The sequence below is a fragment of the Chionomys nivalis genome, chromosome 13, assembly GCF_950005125.1.
Source record: "Chionomys nivalis chromosome 13, mChiNiv1.1, whole genome shotgun sequence".
Taxonomy (NCBI): domain Eukaryota; kingdom Metazoa; phylum Chordata; class Mammalia; order Rodentia; family Cricetidae; genus Chionomys; species Chionomys nivalis.
This window is the reverse complement of record NC_080098.1, coordinates 71,929,877-71,951,078: the sequence shown is the minus strand read 5'-3', so window position 1 is coordinate 71,951,078 and position 21,202 is coordinate 71,929,877. Positions and strand designations below refer to the sequence as shown.

General features: G+C 41.5%; 1 protein-coding gene across 2 annotated transcripts in view; it reads left to right on the top strand.

The window, feature by feature from the left end:
- Ubqln1 (ubiquilin 1) overlaps positions 1-21,202 on the top strand; it is a 40,846-nt gene that overhangs the window by 1,342 nt on the left and 18,302 nt on the right. For both annotated transcript variants that reach the window (XM_057787353.1, XM_057787352.1), the window contains exons 2-3: positions 17,756-17,907; positions 20,379-20,494. In XM_057787353.1, the coding sequence (XP_057643336.1) occupies positions 17,756-17,907; positions 20,379-20,494 (268 nt within the window). The remainder of the gene's footprint in view (positions 1-17,755; positions 17,908-20,378; positions 20,495-21,202) is intronic.

Sequence of the window (21,202 nt, the reverse complement as noted above, 5' to 3'; positions counted from 1 at the left end):
CGGTTGACGTTTTCCCGCATTCGCTGTGCTGTGCATCTCTTAGTTCTAAAATACACTTTAAAGTTGTAAAGATCGCTGTTACCTTAGGAGGCTCATAAGCAGTATGTATGTGTTAGTGACTCGAGAACAGCTGTGTTGAAAACCTTACTCCACTTGGGGGTTCAGTGAGATGCACACAGTTGCCTTTGCCAGTTTGCACTGCCCATCTATCTACACCTGTGTCGGCCAAACGCACAGCTAGGTGTAGCCTGTTACAGCTGACGACAAGCTGTTGCCTCACCTTTTACTTTCAAGTCACTTTTTGTCACGCCTGTGGGAATTCCTTTCCCCCAGAGACTGAGTTTCCTGTCCAGAAGTTCACATAAGCAGAGCTGTATATAATGCAGTCTTTTGGGTAAGGCTTTTTTCTTCTCTTTCCCTCAGCATATTTTTGAGATTCATCCTTGTGAATGTGTGCAGTTCTCCCACCCCTGAGATTTACATCTAGGCACAGGCTCCAGTCTGCCCTGAACCATGTCCCCAGCTCAGTTCTTATCTGCTCAGTGGTTGTCCACACCATGAATATGCCATAGTCTGCTCCCCAGGGTCTGTCTGCAGCTGGCTGCTGTGCTGTGAACAGTTTCTTACAAGTCATTTTGAGACTATGCTTTTATCTGCATTGGGATAGTTCTGTTTAGTTTTTGGCTTTTGTTTTGTTGTAGGTTTTATTTGTTTGTTTGTTTGGTTGGTTGGTTTTTCGAGACAGTTTCTCTGTGTAACAGCCCTGGCTGCCCTGCATCTCTGTAGACGAGGCTGGCCTTGAGCTCACAGAGCTCTGCCTGCCTCTTCCTCACTAGTGCTGGGGTTAAGGTGCCCTGCTTGTGGTTGTTCTGTTTTGTTTTTAAAGTCAGGGTTTCATCATGTAGCCCTAGATGTCATGGAACTCAATTTGGAACTCCACTCCACTTTGTAGACCAGGCTGGCTTTGTACTCACAGATTCATCTGCCCCTTCCTCTGCCTCCCAAGTGCTGGGGTTAAAAAGGCCTGCACCACCACACCTGGCCAGTTCTATTTAGTTTTGTAAACAGTCAACAGCATATGGGTGTGTGTTTCTGTTTCCCTGTATCCTTGCTAATAATTACTATAAGCAGTTTTTTGTTTTTTTAATGACTGTAGCAATATTAAATTATGAAGCTTTCGAGTCTTTCTGAGACTCCCAGTTTAGATTTCCATCATCCTGACAGCTTCCACTTTTTATTTCAGGACATAAGAAATAGTATTTTATAAATAAAAAAAATATTTATGTAAACATCTAAGAATTTTTTTGTAATGTGACACTACAATTTTAAATTCCGTAGAAGTTTATATTTTACTATGCTGTAACTAAAAATGACTTTAATGAGTAAAAGTAAAACTTTCCTAAAGTAAAGTATTCTGATATTGCTTAATGTTTAAAGTCTTGTCTGTTTTCTGTAGAAACAGAAAATATGATAAAAGTTGAAAGCTTGCTTGCCCCTTGCACCGCAGACTGAAACACATTGAACTGCTGAGTGAGGAGTACACTTAGAAACATATACAAGGAAAAGATAAAGCAGATTTCAGAGACTATTTGTACAATTCTGTTTGCAGCCCAAGAAAAGATCTACCTTTGGAACTAGGTTTGATGCTTGCTATAGACTAAAGCTTGTCAATGAGTGATATTTGGTGGCAGTAGGGTTTCCTTTAAAAATGCTTAGTAGTAATTGTGAATGGGGCTGGAGTTATAGTTCAGTGTTGTAGCATGTGGTTCAGATATAGGAGGCCCTGGCTGAATCCCCAGTGCACCCCCACATCCTCTCAAATGGCAGGCTGATGCTGGGAAATACTTGATTCTGAAATTTCTTAACCTGTGAGGGGGAAGAAGGAAAAGATAATATTAAAAGCTTTTGCTGTCAGGCAAATCACATTTTTTGTTTGGGTTTGTTTGCTTGCTCGCTTGCTTGTTTTTGTTTCAGGACAGGTTTCTCTTTATAGCCCTGGCCGTCCTGGAACTCACTCTGTAGACCAGACTGGCCTCAAACTCATAGAGATCCGCCTGCCTCTGCTCTGGAGTGCTGGGATTAAAGGTGTGCGCCACCACTGCCTCCTGGCAAATCATATTTTTTAAAAAATGTGTTAGCATACAGAGTAATTGGTTTCATTATGCAAAGGAGTCTCTCCTAAAAATCTGTGTGCTGTGTGTGTGAAAGAGAGGGAAGGACTATCCAGAGCCCCATGAGTGTGGAGGATAGAGGACAACACAGGTATCCATCCTTGCCTTCCCCCTTGCTTTGTGATAGGGTTGTTGTTTCATAATCAAGGATAGCTGTGAGCCCTCTCCTGGGGATTTCTTGTCTGTGGTAGCTCACTGTATGAGCGCTTTGATACGGGTCTGGGATTACTTGGTTCTCAGGGTTTGTGTGAAGTGCTTAACCCACTGAGCCATCTCCCGGTTTTTTTTGTTTTTTGTTTTTTTTTTAGTTTTTCGAGACAGGGTTTCTCTGTAGCTTTGTAGCTTTGGAGCCTGTCCTGGAACTAGCTCTTGTAAACCAGGCTGGCCTTGAACTCACAGAGATCCGCCCGCTCTGCCTCCCGAGTGCTGGGATTAAAGGCGTGCGCCACCACCGCCCGGCCATCTCCCGGTTTCTATCCCCCATTTTCTAATTAAAATTTCAGTGTATCTGTGTAACACACATTATACCAAAATAGTATTTATATAAATATGTTATGAATAATTAGATGAGTTATCATAAACCTCCTTGGTAGTTTGTGAATTAAGTTGGTAATTTAACACCCCCCCCACACACACACACATTGGGTTTCTCTGTGTAACTGTCCCGCTATCCTAGAACTCTCTTTGTAGACCAAGCTGGCCTAAACTTACATAGTTTTACCTGCCTCTGCCTCCCGAGTGCGGGGATTAAAGGCATGCGCCACCAGGCCCAGTTTAACTCTTGATTTCTTTTTGTGTGTAACTGACAAGTAGAGACAAGATTTTTATGCAGGGGCTGGAGAGATGGCTCAGTGGTTAAGAGCACTGTCTGCTCTTCCAGAGGTCCTGAGTTCAATTCCCAGCAACCACATGGTGGCTCCAAACCATCTGTAAAGAGATCTGGCGCCCTCCTCTGGCGTGTGGGTATAAATGGAGGCAGAAAGTTGTATACATAATAAATAAATCTTTAAAAAAAAAGATTGTTATTCAGTGTTATGTACAGTTGGCATTTAATGAATATTATTTGTTTTATATATATTAATAAGGCCTGAAATTAACCCAAATTAGTGCAAAACTTTTTTTTCAGGGAGTAGCTAGAATGAATTGTGTAATATATAATTTGCTATTTACAAGTAACTGGAACAATTTCTGTTCCACAGTGGTTTCATTAATAAGGGGTCTTTATCACATATAGTTTTGAAAAAGGCAAATGTGTCCTGACTTTTATGAATGAGGCTTTTTCTGCTACTTATGAGCTCTTACAGGCAGCTTTGAGATTCTTTGTCGAAAGGCAAGATAGTGAAGGGGGTGGGGGTGTAGAGAATGGAGCATAACTTTTGAATGTGGGCCCTTCTTTGATGAGGGAGATGACAATACTTCTCAGTCCTCACAGGTAACACTGACATTAAGCCAGCCAGGCCTGTAGAACTCCATGCTCATCTTGATGCTGAGAGCCACATGTGGGTGTTGAGCTTGTAGAGGAGAAGCTGCTCTGAGTTAAGGTGTACTGTAGCTAGAAGACATCACCCAGGTTTGGGGAATGTAGTGTTTTTCAAAAACCTTAGTAGATCTTAGAGGTGGTATGGGTTAAAATAATATTTTGCACCGAGTCGGGCGGTGGTGGCGCACGCCTTTAATCCCAGCACTCGGGAGGCAGAGGCAGGTGGATCTCTGTGAGTTCGAGACCAGCCTGGTCTACAAGAGCTAGGTCCAGGACAGGCTCCAAAACTACAGAGAAACCCTGTCTCGAAAAACCAAAAAAATAAAAAAAAAATATTTTGCACGTACTACACTAAATAATATGTCAGTGTGGATCTGACTTCTTTTTGGTGCTGGGGATTGAGCCCAGAGCCCCTTGTGCTGTGTGCACTGCTGCTGTGCTAGTCTCGGTCTCTGCTTCCCACTGTGTCTGCTTGAATGTTTGAGATCATTTCTGTGGCTTCTGTTGTATTTTTCTGGATAGCATCTTATCCAGAAGGCTAGGCTGAACCAGTATCACAAGATATATATGTCCCTGAGATTAGTGTTTTGTGATCCCTAATGAATTGTGAAGAACTGATGTAATGATTCTATTTAGCAAAGATGGCTTAACTTTAACAGCATAGCTTAAGATTTCAGAGACCGGTTCAGTTGAGTCTTTAAGCTGTAATTGACGTCCTTTTGTTTTGCTCTGTTTTGTTTTTAAGACAGGGTTTCTCTGTGTAACCATCCTGGCTGTCCTGGAACTTGCTTTTTAGACCAGGCCAGCTCGAACTCACTAAGATCCACTTGTCTCTCTGCCACCCAAGTGCTGGGATAAAGGCATGCGCCACCACCACCTGGCTAATTGACTTGTTTTGTTTTTTAAAGAACAGCCATGGGCTTATGTCACCCACGCCCCACACCTCAGACAAACCCTATACTCTTCATTGTTTTAGTTTTTAAAGCAAGTTCTCCCTGTAGAGCACAGGTTGGCCTTCAATTTGCTGTCTTCTGCCTCAGCCTTCCTAGTACTGGGATTATGGTTTTGTGCTGTGTCTACCTTAGAATGTTTTCATAGATCATCCAAATTGTAGTCTAGCAGTGCTTTTTAAAAAAGCATTTTTATTATTCATGTGTGTATTTGTGGGGTGATCAGAAAGTAATTTGTGGCTCATAAGGACTGAAGTCATGGTGCCAGTGCCAGATGTCCTGGCAAATACCTTTACCTTCTGAACTATCTCAGAACTGCCCCAGGTATTTCCTGTGTGTGGTTCATATGGATGTGTACCACATTTTATTTCTTTATCACCTATTGGACATGTAAGTTTCTGGTTTTTGTTATGGGTAATGTCTCTGTGAACACTTATGATTCCTGTGCTTTTTTGTATACATATGGTTTCATTTTTATTGGGTGTAGACCTAGAAGTAGAATTGCTGGATCACATGGTAACTGTTTAACTCATTGGTTAATTGCCAAAGTATTTTCTAAACTGGCTGTTTCAATTACTAGTTTTTCAATGACACTTGCTATTGTCTGTCTTTTTTTTTAATATTTATTTATTTATTTATTATGCATACAATATTCTGTCTGTGTGTATGTCTGCAGGCCAGAAGAGGGCACTGGACCTCATTATAGATGGTTGTGAGCCACCATGTGGTTGCCGGGAATTGAACTCAGGACCTTTGGAAGAGCAGGCAATGCTCTTAACCACTGAGCCATCTCTCCAGCCCCTTGTCTGTCTTTGATAATAACTGATCTAGTGGTTGTTGAGTGTCACTAAGATACTGTTATTATTACTAATACCTTTTTAGGATGGCTGTGTCGTAGCCATTTTGAGATGTTGTGGATTTTTGTTTTTGTTTGGTTTCGTGTTTTTTGTTTTGTTTTTTGCTTTTTGAGACAGGGTCTCTCTGTGTAGCCCTGGCTGTCCTGGAACTCTCAGAGATCCTCCTGCCTTTGCCCCCAAGTGCTGGGATTAAAGGTGTGTGTGTGTTTTTTTTAAGTATCACAAATTATTTTTGGCAAATTTTGAGATTATGGGATATTTGCAACACACAGAAAAACCCAGCTGTCATCTGTTAAAATGATTTTGCAAATTGACTAGCTAGGTGGCTCGGTGTGTCGAGGGGCAAGTTGTCAGGTGATTCCGAGCTTCTCATGGTGGATGGAGAGAACAACTCTCGGAAGTTGTCCTCTGACCTCCACTTGTGCGTCTTGTTCTGTGTGTCCTCCTCCCCACAACAGTGTGAATATAAAAACAATTTAAAACAGTGCAAAAAAAAAAAGCTTTAAAAAAAATGGATGGATGGGTGTTTTGCCTGCATGTATGTTGATGGCCTGTGGAGGCCATAAAAGGGTGTTAGATCCTCTGAAACTGGAGTTACAGATGGTTGTGAACCACTTTGTGGGTGCTAAGAACCCAGGTCCCCTGTAAAACAATCCTTGTTCTCGACACCGAGCCATCTCTCACCCCCTAGTGCAACTTTCTCTACTAGGAAATTACAGCTGTGTTTCTGAAGACTGTTGTAATATGGAAAGAAGGTTTGGTTTGGTTTGGTTTTGAGTTTTGGTATTTCGAGAAAGGTTTTCTCTGTGTAACAGTCCTAGCTGTCCTAAAACTAGCTCTGTAGACCAGGCGGCCTTGAACTCACAGAGATTCACCTGCCTCTGCCTCCTGAGTGCTGCCATTAAAAGCGTGGACCACCACTGCCCAGTAGAAAGAGGTTTTGAATTTTAACATTTTAGATTTTTAAGTTTTAATTTCCAGTATAGTGCCAATAATTGAGATTTGCATAAGCAGCTCTTGGGTGAAATGGTGTCTTGGTAACACATTGCTGTATTGATTGGTACGAGTGAATGACAGGTAATATCTGGAAACATTTGAGGACTGGTCCCCTAAGTTGCCCTTCTTGTCTGGAAATTACATTGTAGTTTACTGGTAGTTTCTGACTTCTCTTTATTTCTGCCCTCCCACTTACTTCCAGAGTAAAATCTGAAAATTGTTCATCAGTTGGTATCCTTCTGCATAGAAATAAAGGTTCATTTACCCTAAAATCTGAGTTAATGGCAGGACTCCTTAATCCCTGCCTTAGTACTTTTGTACAGCTTGCTCTTGCCTGCTTCCTGCTCTTCAGCTGCCATCAGTCCTTTGAATTGCAGAACAGAGGTCAATTTCTCTGATTGCCCAGGCGAGATTGGGGTCACCTGTTGCATTTTCTCACAATGCCATTAGCACATGTATGTGTGTATCATAATTTGTTACAGTTCAAAATTATATAGTTATGGTTATTTAGTGCTTCTCTGCTAAGAAAGGTAATTGTTACTGTTTTGTTCCTAGAACCTGATGCATAGTATAGACTCCATAAACATTGTGTTTGTGGCTGGATCTGGAGAGTTTTGCACAGTGATATGTATCTAATAATAAATACTCACTGTGGAGCATTTACTGAGTGAAGCATATACAAATGGCAGCCATCTCCTGGAAATCTCAACTTAACCTTCTCTCCCTTAATGAACCAATTCTTCTAGCTCAGAACTCTTTTTTCTTTGAAATGGGGTCTCTCTACGTACCCCTGATGTCCTTTAATTCTCTCAAGGTTAGACCAGCTGACCTTGAACTCAAAAAAGATTCTTCTGCCACCGCCTCTCAAGTTCTGGGATTTTTTTTTTTTTTTTTTTTTTTTTGGTTTTGGTTTTTCGAGACAGGGTTTCTCTGTAGCTTTGGTGCCTGTCCTGGAACTAGCTCTTGTAGACCAGGCTGGCCTCGAACTCACAGAGATCTGCCTGTCTCTGCCTCCCGAGTGCTGGGATTAAAGGCATGCGCCACCACCGCCCGGCTCAAGTTCTGGGATTTTAAAGCGTGAATACCCGGCCCAGCTCAACTCTTTTAAAAGTTTTTTTTTTTTTTAACTTATTTTATTTGTGAGCTAGAAATGGTGGTGCCTTTAATCCCAGGCAGAGGCAAGCAGATCTCTGTGAATTGGGAGCCAGCATGGGTCTACAAAGCGAGTTCCAGGATAGCTAGGGCTATTACACAGAGAAACCCTGTCTTGAAAAACCAAAACAAGGGGCTGGAGAGATGGCTCAGTGGTTAAGAGCACTGACTGCTCTTCCAGAAGTCCTGAGTTCAATTCCCAGCAACCACATGGTGGCTCACAGCCATCTATAATGAGACCTGGCGCCCCCTTCTGGCTTGCGGGCACACATGGAAGGAATGCTGTACACATAATAAATAAATAAATAAATAAATAAATATTTTTTTAAAAAAAACAAAACAATAACAAAATAAAAAACAAAAACAAAAATCTTATTTTGCATGTATGTATGCGTGTCTTAGCATGTGCTAATCAGGACAACTCAGGAGTTGGGTCTTTGGCTGTGGAATCGTTCCTAGTATAGATAGCGATGTTTGCCACCTCTAAGCTGTCTCCCTGGCTCTTCAGTTCTCAGTGGGAGAGATCCTCAGGCTCATAGAAATGATTTTAGTATTCACTGGTTTTGATCAAAGATGGGTTGTAACTGGTAATAGCTGTTTTATTACATTTGTCTTTTGTATGTTTGGGCATGTGCACCAGGACAGGGCATGTAATATGGAAGTCAGAGGACAACCCTTGGGAACGGCTTCTGTCCTTTATCCGCCGTGTCAGACCTGTTGATGGGACTCAGGCCATCCTCCCTGACTGCAAGCACTTGCTGAGTCATCTCACTGACCACTGATATTTTCTCAGATGCGTTGAGAAATTACTTTTTCTCAGAGTCCATGTTAAGTTGGTAAATGATTGTCAATCAGTTCTCTAGGGAAAACAGCATAGATTTGGAGTGTTTATACTTGTTTGTATGTGGAAAATATTCTCATAATGGTAGATTTAAAGCCATCAGTATTAAATTGCTTCAGAAACTCCTAAAAATTAAGAAGCTATTACTTAAATGTTCCTTAGACAGAGATCTGCAACTATGGCAGGACAGTTCCTGTCTGCTTTTGTACTGTGTGGCTGGCTGCTTTCACGGTGGACAGGTCTGGTCTCTAGAAACAAAATAGACTTTTTGTGGCCTGTTGTGATATTTTGATTGTGTTCAGTAGTTCTTTACAGAAACTGCAAGCTTCTGCAGCTTGTTAGAGTGTACCCTGGAAATCTTACCTAGTAGAAATGGCTGAAGGGATCTGAAGGGGCTTTACCCGTGAAGAACTCTCATCTGCTGCTCTTGCAGAGGACCGGGATTAGATCCTTAGCAACCACATGGTGTCTAGTCTCAAAGGATCCACCCTCTTCTGGCCTCTACAAGCACCGGGTGCACATGTGATACACAAACATGTAGGTGAAACACCAAACACATAAGATAGAAATAAATAGTTCTTTAAAAGAACAGTGTAAGGAACAAATGTAATTTTGTTAGCAAATAATAAAGCGGACCTTTTTTAATTTATTAAAGTTAAAAAGATTTTAGATTTTTAAAAATTTTAAATTGTGCAGATATGTTTGTGCACATGCATGCATGTGGGTAGGTATGTAGCGTGTGCACATGAGTGAGGGGGCCAGAGGTGTTGGAATCCCTAGAGTTGGAGTTACAGGTGGTTGTGAGCACCTAATAGGGGTTCTTTACCATAGCACTACACTCTCAGCCACTTAGCATCTCTGAGCCCATTTTTACTATCTTTCCTGTCTGTCAAGTGAATAATTGAGTGACAGTAAATTCAGCTGTTGTGCAGCCATCAGCACTGTCCTTTTTCAGGACCCATTCTCTTTTGAAGCTTGTAGCCATTGGGCACAACAGTTGGCAGCCACCTTTCACTAGCTCTCTCCTCCCCAACACCAGCTTTTTACAAATGTTGCTAGTAACAGGCCCTCCTTATTGTTGCAGGCAGTCCAAACATAATGCATTCTTCTCAAGACTTTCCAGCATTGCGTTGATGCTATTAACTGCCTTGTTACCTTTTTTGTTTTGTTTTTGTTTTGTTCGAGACAGGGTTTCTCTATAGCTTTGGAGCCTGTCCTGGAACTCCCTCTTGTAGACCAGGCTGGCCTTGAACTCACAGAGATTCACCTACCTCTGCCACCTAAGTGCTGGGATTAAAGGTTTGTGCCACCACTGCCTGGCCAACCTTGTGACTTTTTTGATTACCAGAGTTTATCTTCATTTGTAATTGATTTCTATTGAGATAGCCATGATAACGCAAGGCTGTTCGTTTGTTCTTGAATACCATATTCTGCTGAATAAATGTGCAGTTGAGGCATATTTTAGTTGTTTTCACTGTTTGGTTAATGCATGTAATAGTGTGGGAATATTTTTTTGTGATCTAGAGTATGGAGCTAAGCCACTAGTTAGCCATAGAGGCCAAGCAGTGGTGGCACACACCTTTAATCCCAGGACTCAGGCAACAGAGGCAGATGGCTCTCTGAGTTCAAGGCCACCCTGAACTACAAGAGATTGAATCAATCTAGAAGAGAAATAGGGCTCACACAAAAGTGATCCGAGCACTTAGGATCCGTGCCTTTAATCCCAGCACTAGGTGGGGAGAGACAGGAGGGATATGTGGGCTGGGCCAAGAGAGCACTCAGTACAAGGCAGGAGGAGACAGGAGCTCAGGGCAGTCTGAAGATTAAGTCTGAGGACAGGATCAGGATCACCTCTTGGGTCTGAGCAATGCTAGAAGTAAGAACTCCAGTGACTGCTCTGCTTCTCTGATCTTCAGTTTTCACCCTGACAGCTGACTCCAACTTTTTATTATTAAGACCAATTAGAATTCATGCTTCAATAGTGTTTGGAACTTCCTTGAATGTTAAAAGCATGAATAGTGGAACTGTAAGGTCTTGGTAATCAAATCCAGTATCTACAATGAAATGTGGTTATGAAACCGACTCACTATACTTTATACTTCGGCCTGAAGTTTATGTGGTGTCCAGTTACAGCACGTACTCTGCGAGCCCTGTGTCGTTTAGTGGTAGTCTCTGGTTGCAGTTTATAGTGCCTGGTTGTGGACAAGGGGTCCCTTTCATCATTCTTCATTTGGATTGTGTTTCTTGTTAATTTGTAGGACACTTTTATGGAATCTGAGTTTGTGCTAAAGATTTATTGTTATTATTTTATGTGTATGAGTGTTTTGCCTGCACATGTGCTTGTACACCATGTACGTGCTGATGATGATGGAAGCCAGGACAGAGTGTGATATCCTCTGGAACTAGAGTTACAGATGGTTGTGAATGGTCCTGTTGGTCATGAGGAACCAAATTCAGGTCCTCTACCAGAGAGTTGGGTGATCCTCATAGCCAAGCTGTCTCTCCAGCCCCCTCTGCTGGTTATCGGTGTGGAGACTGTTTTATCTATGACTTTTTTTTCCCACTCTTTATGATAGTCTAGTTTATCTCGTGTATGTGTGTGTGTTAACTGGTTAAATCTTTTTGTTCCATTCAGGAGGCATTATCTTCCTTGTAGTGTTTAATTGAATGTCATTGAAGTACATTTGTCTTAAGATTTCAATTCTTGAAATGTGTCAATAAGATGTGACCTGGTGTCAGCCTATTTTGTTAAATGTGCTTCTTCAAAGGATGCTTATTGTGGAAGTGGGTAGGGCACTTGATTTGTTTTTGAGACAGCGTCTTCCTGTGTAGACCAGGCTAGCCACCATCTTAGAGAGATCTCTCCACCTCTACCTCTCAGGTGCTGAGCATAAAGGGTGTGTCCCACATCTACTGAGCATGTCTCTGTTATCATCCCCTTCCTTCCAAACCCCACTGGGTGATGCTGAGGATCCATCCAGGACCACCTGTGTGCTAAGCAAGTGCTCTGCCAATCCTCAGCCCTAAAAGTCTTTTTGGCAGTATGAAGAAGCTGAATTTTAAAATGCAGTCTGGTGGTCAGTCTTCATACACAGTCCACTGTGTGGTCCCAGGCACATTTGGTTTTGGTTTTGGTTTTCATTTATCCTGCCTGTTCTTTTTTTTTTTTTTTTTCTTTTTGGTTTTTCGGATCAAGTATTTTGAAGTATTCCATTTGCCTCCTCCATTAGGTTGATAAATGTACACTGTTTTTATGTTCTTTGGAGATTTCTCCATGAATTTTATAAATTGTTCATCAGGAAGTACTTGCTACTTCTAGAATAATGCATAGATCCTAGAACTCTTGAATTCTATGTACGCTGGATTTCCTGTTCCTTCTCTTGGTCCCTGATAAATGACCCAAGGTTTATAAGGGCTTTGTAAATTTGACTTTAAGAGTTGACTGTACAGATTTTCATTTTTATTCCTTCACCCAGGGTCCTTTTCTTGTGTCTGAAGGAGCCAGTTACATTTCCTGCTAGGTGTCACATTCTTTGTTTCTGGGAGTGCAACAAAGATCCTGTGGGCTGTTCTGTTTTCTTTTACATTTCAGTGTAATTTTGAGGAATTTTTAGTGAATATAAAACTCTAGGCTACTAGTTCTCTGTTCTTTGAAAAAACAGTTTATAATTCAGTTCAAGTAGGTGGAGACTAGGTGATGGATGGGTTCTGGGCTTGGTCAGGGAGCCAGAGTCAGATAATAGGCGCCTTTGCTGGCTTTTGCTTTGTAACATTTAAAGATTCTCTGTATGCTTTCATGACCCAAGAACTCACTTCTTTTAGTGCTGTTTTCTCATCATCTGAGTGCACCACAGTTTATCTACTGAAGAGCCATCTTGGTTCCAAATTTTGGCAATTATGAGTGAAGCCTTTCTAGATCTGCATGAAGATTTTAATGTAAATAGCTTTTGGTTCTTTGCGGTAGATAGAAAGGACTGGTTGCTGACTTTCATACTGTGTGTTTGGTTTCCTGAGAAAGAACTAGGCTGTATTCTGCAGTGGCTCTTCTCTCTTCACTCCCACCTTGGCAAGGCCTTTTTGCTGCTCCCTATCCTTGCCAGCACTTGGTAGTGTTGGTATTCTGAATTTTGACTGTTTTAGTGCATATCTGTTGCTTATCTCTTTAGATTTAGATCATCCAGGTGTGGTGGGGAGCATCTTTCATGCTGACTTGTCATCTGTAGATCTCTGAAGTTCCTGCTTTGACAAACCATTTTAAAAGTAGATTGTTATTGCCAAGTTTTATGAGCTCTTTGTGTATTTAGGCAATAAATAACTTTATCAAAATATGCCTTTTGCAAATATTTTTACCTTGTCTGTTGTTCATCTTCTATTTTCTTTTCTTTCTTCACCCCCCACCAACAGACTCTGTCTGTCCTGGAACTTGCTCTATAAAGCAGGCTGGCCTCAAATTCACAACTCAAGATATCCACGTGCCACTGCCTCCTGAGTGCTAGGACTAACGGCTTGTGCCACCACTGCCTGGCTCATCTTCTGATTTCTTGAAAGATGTGTTTAAATTGCATCCAGTTGTGCTTTTAAATGGCCGGGGACTGATAAGAGCTCCCTGCTCTTTTCCTTCTTTCCCTCTTTCCACCTCTTGCTCCAGCAGGGACTCTGAAGACCAGGTGCCCCCAGTTGACACACTCCACTTTATTGCTGACTTTAGAGGGAACCGTCCATTGGTTCGTAGTTCAGTATGTACTTGGCATTATTTTGTAGGTCTCCTGTCTGGTCTAAGATTTTTTTTTTTTTTAATTCTTAGTTTGCTGAGTTTTGCTATGAAGTAATGCTATTAAAATGCCTTTCCAGCATTGACTATAGAGATGAATAAAGTACAAACATATATGCTCCATGAATAAATTGTTGGTGCAAAGCACACATGTCACTTCAAAGGGAGTGAGTTTATTCTTGAACCAAATGTAAGTTGACAATGACCCAGGGACGTCAGGGTAGCTTGAAAGGTGTGTTCTACTTTGAAGGTGGTTACAAGAGGTTTCATCTCTGATGACAGTATTTCTGTCAGATGCATTGGTGGAGATCACAGGTAGGTGGATACAGCAAAGAGGAAATTGCTATAGGTTTCAGATGTTGTATAATGGTTTCTTAGTTTTTGGATTGGATGAACTAGTGGCTTATTGATACATTTTAAAGATTTTTGATTCGATGGTATTAGGTCAGAAACAAAAGTGGGCAGTGAGTAGCTTTCAAAGAGTCTAAAACCTCAAAATAATTATTATCTGCAATAGTCTCAATGTCTATAGTTAGTAAGTGTAGTTGTGCTTTTCTTTCTGGGAACCTCAGTGTGCAATACCTTTAAAATACAGTATCAAGTGTAAGATGTCAGTACCAAGGACCACCTACTGTATGGTTGAGTAGGTTATGTATGGGATTGAATGATCGCAAATAGACAAGCCTATAAAGAGTAAAATGTATAGAAAGTAAATTAGGGATTTTTGGGAAATGGCCTTGGAACTGCTGAGTTTATGGGAAAGTGATAGCTTGAAGGGTCCAGATTTCTTTGGGACTTAATGAGGGTGTTCTGAAATTGACTCTTGTTTTCTGAATCAGATTACTTGGTATGTGAGATATATATGCTCGGAGACAGAGTCTAACTATGTAGCATTAATTGTCCTGGAATTCCCTTTGTAGACCAGGCTGTCTTAAAACTCATAGAGATCTGCCTGCCCCTGCTTTCCAAGTGCTGGGATTAAAGGCATGCGCCACCTGATGCCTGGTGAGTTATAACTCAGTAAAGCTTAAAACATCCCACTTACACAATGGTAGTGGGAATTTGGAAGAAAAGTACTAGCATGCTTTAGATCTAGCATCTTACCTTCAAATTTTCAAACACTGTAAAATGCTACATAATTGTATGTATTAATTGTGTGTGTATTTGTGCGCGCATGTGCACGTGGATGCCACAGTTACACATGTGAAAGTCAAAGGCCAGTTTTCTCCTTCCATCAGTGGTAGATTCCAGGCTGTTAGGCCATCTTGCCAGCACAGTGATTTTATTTTATTTATTTAGATTATTTACTTCAGAATGTGAGAGAAATCAAACTAAAAAAACTTTCTGAGTTTAAGGTTAAAACAATCGGGGGCTGGAGAGATGGCTCAGTAGTTAAGAGAACTGGCTGCTCTTCCAGAGGTCCTGAGTTCAATTCCCAGCATCCACATCTCACAACCATCTGTAATGAGATCTGTCACCCTCTTCTGGCCTGCAGGCATACATGCAGGCAGAATGTTGCATACAAAATAAATAAATAAATAAATATTTTCTAAAAAAGATTAAAACAGTTTATTTAGATGAACTTTCTCATTTTATGTATGAAATGCATTTTATCTATTATAATAAATCTATAATAAAAGTGTAGTAGGAGCTGCGGGCCTGCTTTTCGTCCTGCCTGGCTCCTGCACGGCTAGCTTTACACCAGAAATAACAACACACAAACTGTATTCTTTTAAACACTGCTTGGCCCATTAGCTCTAGCCCTTACTGGCTAATTCTCATATCCCAATCAACTCATCTCTAATAATCTGTGTAGGATCAGTCTTACTAGGAAAGATTCAGCATGTCTGACCTGGCGGCTTGCTTCATCGCGTCTGCCCCAGAGAGGAGAGGAAATGGCGTCTGAGCTCACTTCCTCTTCCTCCCCGCATTCTGTTCTGTTTACTCCACCCACCTATGTTCTAACCTATGAGGGCCAAGCAGTTTCTTTATTATTTAACCAATGACCTTCCTCCATCATAAAAGTTATAAATTTAATTTTGTGTGTGGTCTGTATAGGTTTGTCCTTGAAATTGGATCTGTGTTGGAAACCAGTGCAGTAATTTATTATCATTGACACCATTGAGGGACATGTCTTTAACCCCTTTTCTCTGTGGTTAAAAACAGATACACACTCTTCACAGAATTCTTGTGGGTTAAGAGAGCTAGCAGAAGAGTAGCCACCACTTTTTGTTTGATGCTTGTATTTTATGCATTGAGCCTTATAAAAATATTTTCTTTATTATATTATTTCTGATAACTATCAAAGGGAGGAAGTGCCTAATGGGTGATTAAATTGTGCTCTTTCCGTATAGAGTGGTGCAGAATATAGAATGGTGTTTAGTTTGTGCGGTTTTTGTTGTTGTTTGGGTTTTTGAGACAGGCTTTCTCTGTGTAGGGGCTGGAGAGATGGCTCAGCGGTTAATGGCACTACCTGTTCTTCCAAAGGTCCTGAGTTCAGTTTCCAGCAAACACATGGTGGCTCACAACCATCTGTAATGAGATCTGGTGTACTCTTGAGGAAGAGACCTGGTCAGTTGTCCTCATCAGCTTAGACCATGAAACGCTATATGGACAAGTTCAACAGAACCACCATATACAGGCTGCCCATGCCTGCTTCAATATTGCCAGGGCATAAAATTCATTCCCCCCCCTCTTTGTAGCCCTGGTTGTCCTGGAACTCTCTGTAGACCAGGCTGGCCTCAAACTCACAGAGATCCCCCTGCCTCTGCCTTCCAAGTGCTGGAACTAAAGGCGTGTGCCACCACCGCCCGGCTTTTTTGTTGCTGTTGTCGTTTTTGTTTCTTTGTTTTGTTTTTTTAAGTTAGTTGGAAATTGCTTAGTTGAAAAGATTATATATCACGTAGCCAGGTGTGGTTGCGCACACCTTTAATTGCCTGCAGAGGCTGTCAGATTAATGTGAGATCAAGGCTAGCCTGGTCTACCTACATAATGAGTTCCAGAGCAGCTTGGACTATGTAGAGAGACCTTGTCTTAAAAAAACCAACAATGACAAAAAAGATTATATATCATTTAGTTTCAAATGGGGGGGCTCAGATGAGGGAGTTACACAGTATTTACTGTACTGCAATTTGTGTATCTTTATGATTTCTTGGCCTTTTTCGGAAGTTTGATTGTGTGCATGAGTTGAGAAGGTAGGTTGTAAAATCCAGGTTGTTGGGTGAAGTCCTGAAGCCTTGATGCCAGGACTTGGGAGGCTAGGCTGGGAGGGTGGCTGGTAGTTTGAGGTCACCTTGTACTCCAGAGTGACATGTCCTATCTCAGAACCAAACCAACCAAACAGAACACTACAGACACACACAGTATTAGGCCGTGGGTTGGGGAGTGTCATCTCTACAGGAAGGTGTAGAGTACTGTGAATTTTCATGCTTTTCTGGTTGATAGCATGTGGCTGTGTGATTTGTCTGTAGCCCCCACTTACATTCCCTGATCCTGGAGCTTCTTCTAAGCCTCAGGTCACAGGTGGTTGAGCTTTCCTGTCTGAAGTGGTCTGAAATTAGAGACCTTTTAGTGACAATGGGGCACTCAGAATCTCGGGTTATTTTTGGAACAGTTTTAAAGATTTGGAATATTTTGGAGTAGGTCCTTACTGATTCCATTAGAGATGACCTAGCTGCTTCCAGAAGCTTTTCAGATATGGGACACTCAGCCCTTCTCAGTGGATTCGTGGACTTGTGGCAAATCATCCTCTCTGTAGTAGCGCTGGATTGAAACCTAGCACCGTGTAGTGGGAGTTTGGAGCAGTGTTTCTTCTGTAGACTTGAACTGTGCTGCTCTAGGTAGTCTGTTAGTGGATTCCCAGCCTCTGTGTGGCTTTCTGGTTTGAAGAAAGCTTGTGTACTCTGGTTATCTTACTAGAGACTTCAGTGTGCGTAAGCTTTTCTCAGTAGTGCCTTCTTTACCTGCGTCTGCAGACTCTTCTGTTCTCTAGCAAGCAGTTCTCTGCTCTTCTCATTTCTTTCTAATCCTTTTTTTTGCTTTTCGGTTCTGGAAAGCATTTGTCAACTGTTCTTTGTGCTTTCCCTGTTTATAGTTTGATTCTCTCCCAAAAAGATTTTATTATTTAGTCTTTGCCTTTCTGTGGAACAGCTTGTTAATAATAAGTGTGCATGGAAGATATGGTTAGGATGGTCAGTAAAAGTGGCTGAGCGTATGAGCTGGGCGCTATGTGTATTGGAACTAAAGGATGGAGGTCCAGGAAACAGGATAAGTTTAGCAAGAACTAATTTGTGATCCCTAGCTAAATTTGGTCCTGTTAACCTATGAAGAAAACAAACACCATGCCTCCATCTTAGGGTGCAGTGACCATGTCTCTAACACACTTGGAGTAAGTCCTTTGTGTTAGAGACAGGAGTTGGATACTAAGATAGAGATGATGGGGTGCTTGTGATGTCAGAGTGCTGGGGCCTCTCCAGTCCGGACAATGCTGTGCAAACACCTGGTATTAAAAATGTATATGTTATTTTATCTCACTCAGTTCAAAGAAGAAATCTCTAAACGTTTCAAATCTCACACTGACCAACTTGTGTTGATATTTGCTGGAAAAATTTTAAAAGATCAAGATACTTTGAGCCAGCATGGAATTCACGATGGACTTACTGTTCACCTTGTCATCAAAACACAGAACAGGTATGTCTTCTTAAATAGCCAGTGTCGGCTTTAAGGAGTTTTCCTTATCATAGTATTTAAATGGCTAAAGTATTTTTCTTTGTTTCTGTTGATAATAGAATGTTTAGGTGAAAACAGCAGTGTGACTCCATGCCGTACTACTTCTGGCATGTTCATTAGGGAAACTTTTGTTTTTCGAGACAGGGTTTCTCTGTAGCTTTGGAGCCTATCCTGGAACTAGCTGTGTAGACCAGGCTGGCCTTGAACTCAGCCTGCCTCTGCCTCCAGAGTGCTGGGGTTAAAGGCGTGTTCCACCACCACCTGGCTGGTAAACGTTTTTTCGAGACAGGGTTTCTCTGTGGTTTTGGAGCCTGTCCTGGAACTAGCTCTTGTAGACCAGGCTGGTCTCGAACTCACAGAGATCCGCCTGCCTCTGCCTCCCAAGTGCTGGGATTAAAGGCGTGCGCCACCACCGCCCGGCTTTGGTAAACGTTTTTATGGAGAGGGTTGGGGTACAAATTCAGGGCAGCCCCTCATTTATTACTTTAGAAAATTAAGCTGGCATTATGTGGAAATTTTTTGAGTTAGGTAACAACTTGTTTTTTAGCTGTTCTCTTTGCTTTAAGGAAAGTTTTAGACATGACTTTTGTGACAGCAGACTATAGAACACTTGTAATTTATTTATTGTGTGATCAATTTTTGAGAGAAATTATTATTTTTATATTGTCACTCTGAATATCTTGTAAATTTTTGTTTCATCATTTGCTTCATCAGACTTACTTGAATATGGAGTTTTATTATATAAAAATTTGTATTTTGCTATACAAATACCCAAGATAATGTTGTTGAGTAAATGTATAAAGCCTCCTAAGACATTTTTCACATTTATTAACTTTGAGGCTAGCCATGACTTGCTGTGCTGCATAGCTCAGGTAGCTTGAGTCTGTTGTCTTGTGGCCTTGGAAAGCGCACACACTAGCTTTCCTCCTGAAGCATCATCAGTCAGCCCAGGCTGACCATGAGCTCACTCCTGGATGCTGGGACTGTAGGTGTGCCTCACTGTCTTCTGACTCTCCCACTGGTATAGACTGCAGTTTAAAGCACTAGAGTGAAGCATGTCTTTCAAGAGCTTACATTTGCTCTAGGAACTCGTTAGGCAGGCTTTTGTGCTGCTGTTCCCCAGAGAACTGATAAGGAAATAGTTCTTCCTGTGCTTTTTGTGTCCTTGATTACTTCTCACATGACCATGATGCAGCTTTATTGAGGACACATGCAGATAATTGTGGTACACAGAGCACACAAAGGCATACATGGTGATGGATGCCGGGTTGCCAAGCAAGTGTAAGGCAGATTATGATTTCTGAGATGCTGAAGTGGAAATAGACCTTTGAATCAACAAATGAAGTGGTAAGACCCAGTCTTACCTGGCATTAGATGGGAGGCTTCTCTAGTAGTCCTGCTCTTCTTGGAAGTGCTAAGCAATGATGTCAGACACTGAGCCTGGCCTTTCAACAAGCTGACTCCATCTCTCATCCTTAGTAGTCCAGTTATACAGACAAGTAGTGCTGACAATGAGAGAGGGAAATCCACTGACGGCCTCCCCACCCACTTCTCAAAGTCCTGAAGAAAGGTTAGGATTAAACAGAGGATAAGAGGTAGACATACCTAAACAGTCCGGGTAAAAGTGAGGTCCCCTTGACTTGGCCTCGGTTTCTCCTACAAGATATTCTATCCAGTTATCAAACTCTGATAAAATTACATTCCAGGAGCCAGGTTCTCCCTGTAGTTGATACCAGGTCTCCAGCCTTTCCTTCTCCCGGCGTGTGGTTCCTGGGAAAACTTCAGCTCCTTGGACCATTGTGTCAATAGCCTGAAGGCCAAAGGGAGACATGGACAGGATCTCAACTCTTGCCTGATTGATGTCGGAACTAGCCCTTCACAGACTCTTGCCCTTGTCACTTGGCCATCTTAAGCACCATCTTCTTGAGATTTTACAATTTTTACAATTGTGTGCTTGTCTGTGCATGCACATTGAGTGCCTGCCTTTGGACTCATCAGACCCTCTGGAGCCACCTGACATCAGTGCTGGGAACTGAACTGTGTCCTCTGGAAGAGCAGCAAATGCTCCAGCCCCTTAAAGTGGCTTAAATTTTTTTTTTTTTACTTTTAACAGTGTCGTGGGCTGAAGTTAAAGTGCCCCTAGCCCTGTGCACTAGAAAATGAGCTTGTGATTGTGATTGTCTTCTATGAGGTGACTTGTTGACTCTTTCTCATATAGTCACTGCGATTGAAAGAGGAGAGACAATAGTAATTTTATAAAGTTTACTGTTTCGTATATTTGTTCCTAATGCTCAGTATTATTTCAGGCAGGGCGTTGATGACAGTTCTGTTTATGAGAACTTGCCATTTGTTTCTGGCTATTGGAATTTTAGAATTTCTTTTAAAAATAGTGAGTTCTGCATTCTACATTTTGATTTAATTATTTTCACTAGGCCACAAGATCCTTCAGCTCAGCAAACAAACACCACTGGAAGCAATGCTACCAACTCATCATCTCCTAACAATAACCCCACATCTGGTCCTGCTGCTAACAACCCTTTTGGCTTAGGTAAGTATTGTTTTGGTGGTGGTTTTTTGTTCGTTTTTTGTTTTTTAAGTAGGGGTGGGAGGTAAAAAGTTCTCTTCCAAGGGTAGCTTTAGATAAAATGACAGGATAAAACATAAGTCACTTAAAAAACAATTTTTAAAAATTTTCATAGTAAGTTCTGTAATTGTGTTAAGAAAGTAGCTTGGGATACAAATATGTTTGATTAGCTTACATTTACATTTAGTAAATGACACACCTGTTTTATAATGAAAGTGATGTAGCCTAGGCATACCTAGTAATTGACTACCACACAATTGCATGTGAGGATATAGTTAAGGATGATAAACTATGATCAAGTGAATAATAATGTTTTCATTTGCACAGGAAAGGTGGATAACACTAGTTATATGTTATTGAACTCTGGTCTTTCTCTATGGGCTTTCCTGGGTTGGAGATTATAGGCATACAAAATCACTCTGTAGCTGCATTAGTTACTTTGAAACTGTCCTGGGGCTGGAGAGATAGCTCAGTAGTTTAAGAGAGAGCTCACTGTTTGCTCTTGGCAGGGGACCCTGGTTCAGTTCTTAGAGCCCACACCGTGGCTCATACCTAGCCTTAACTCCAGTTCTAAAGGATCTCATACCCTCTCTTGACCCCTGTGGACACTAGGCATGCATGTGGCGCACATGCATACATGCAGGCAAAACACTCACACATAAAATAAAAAAA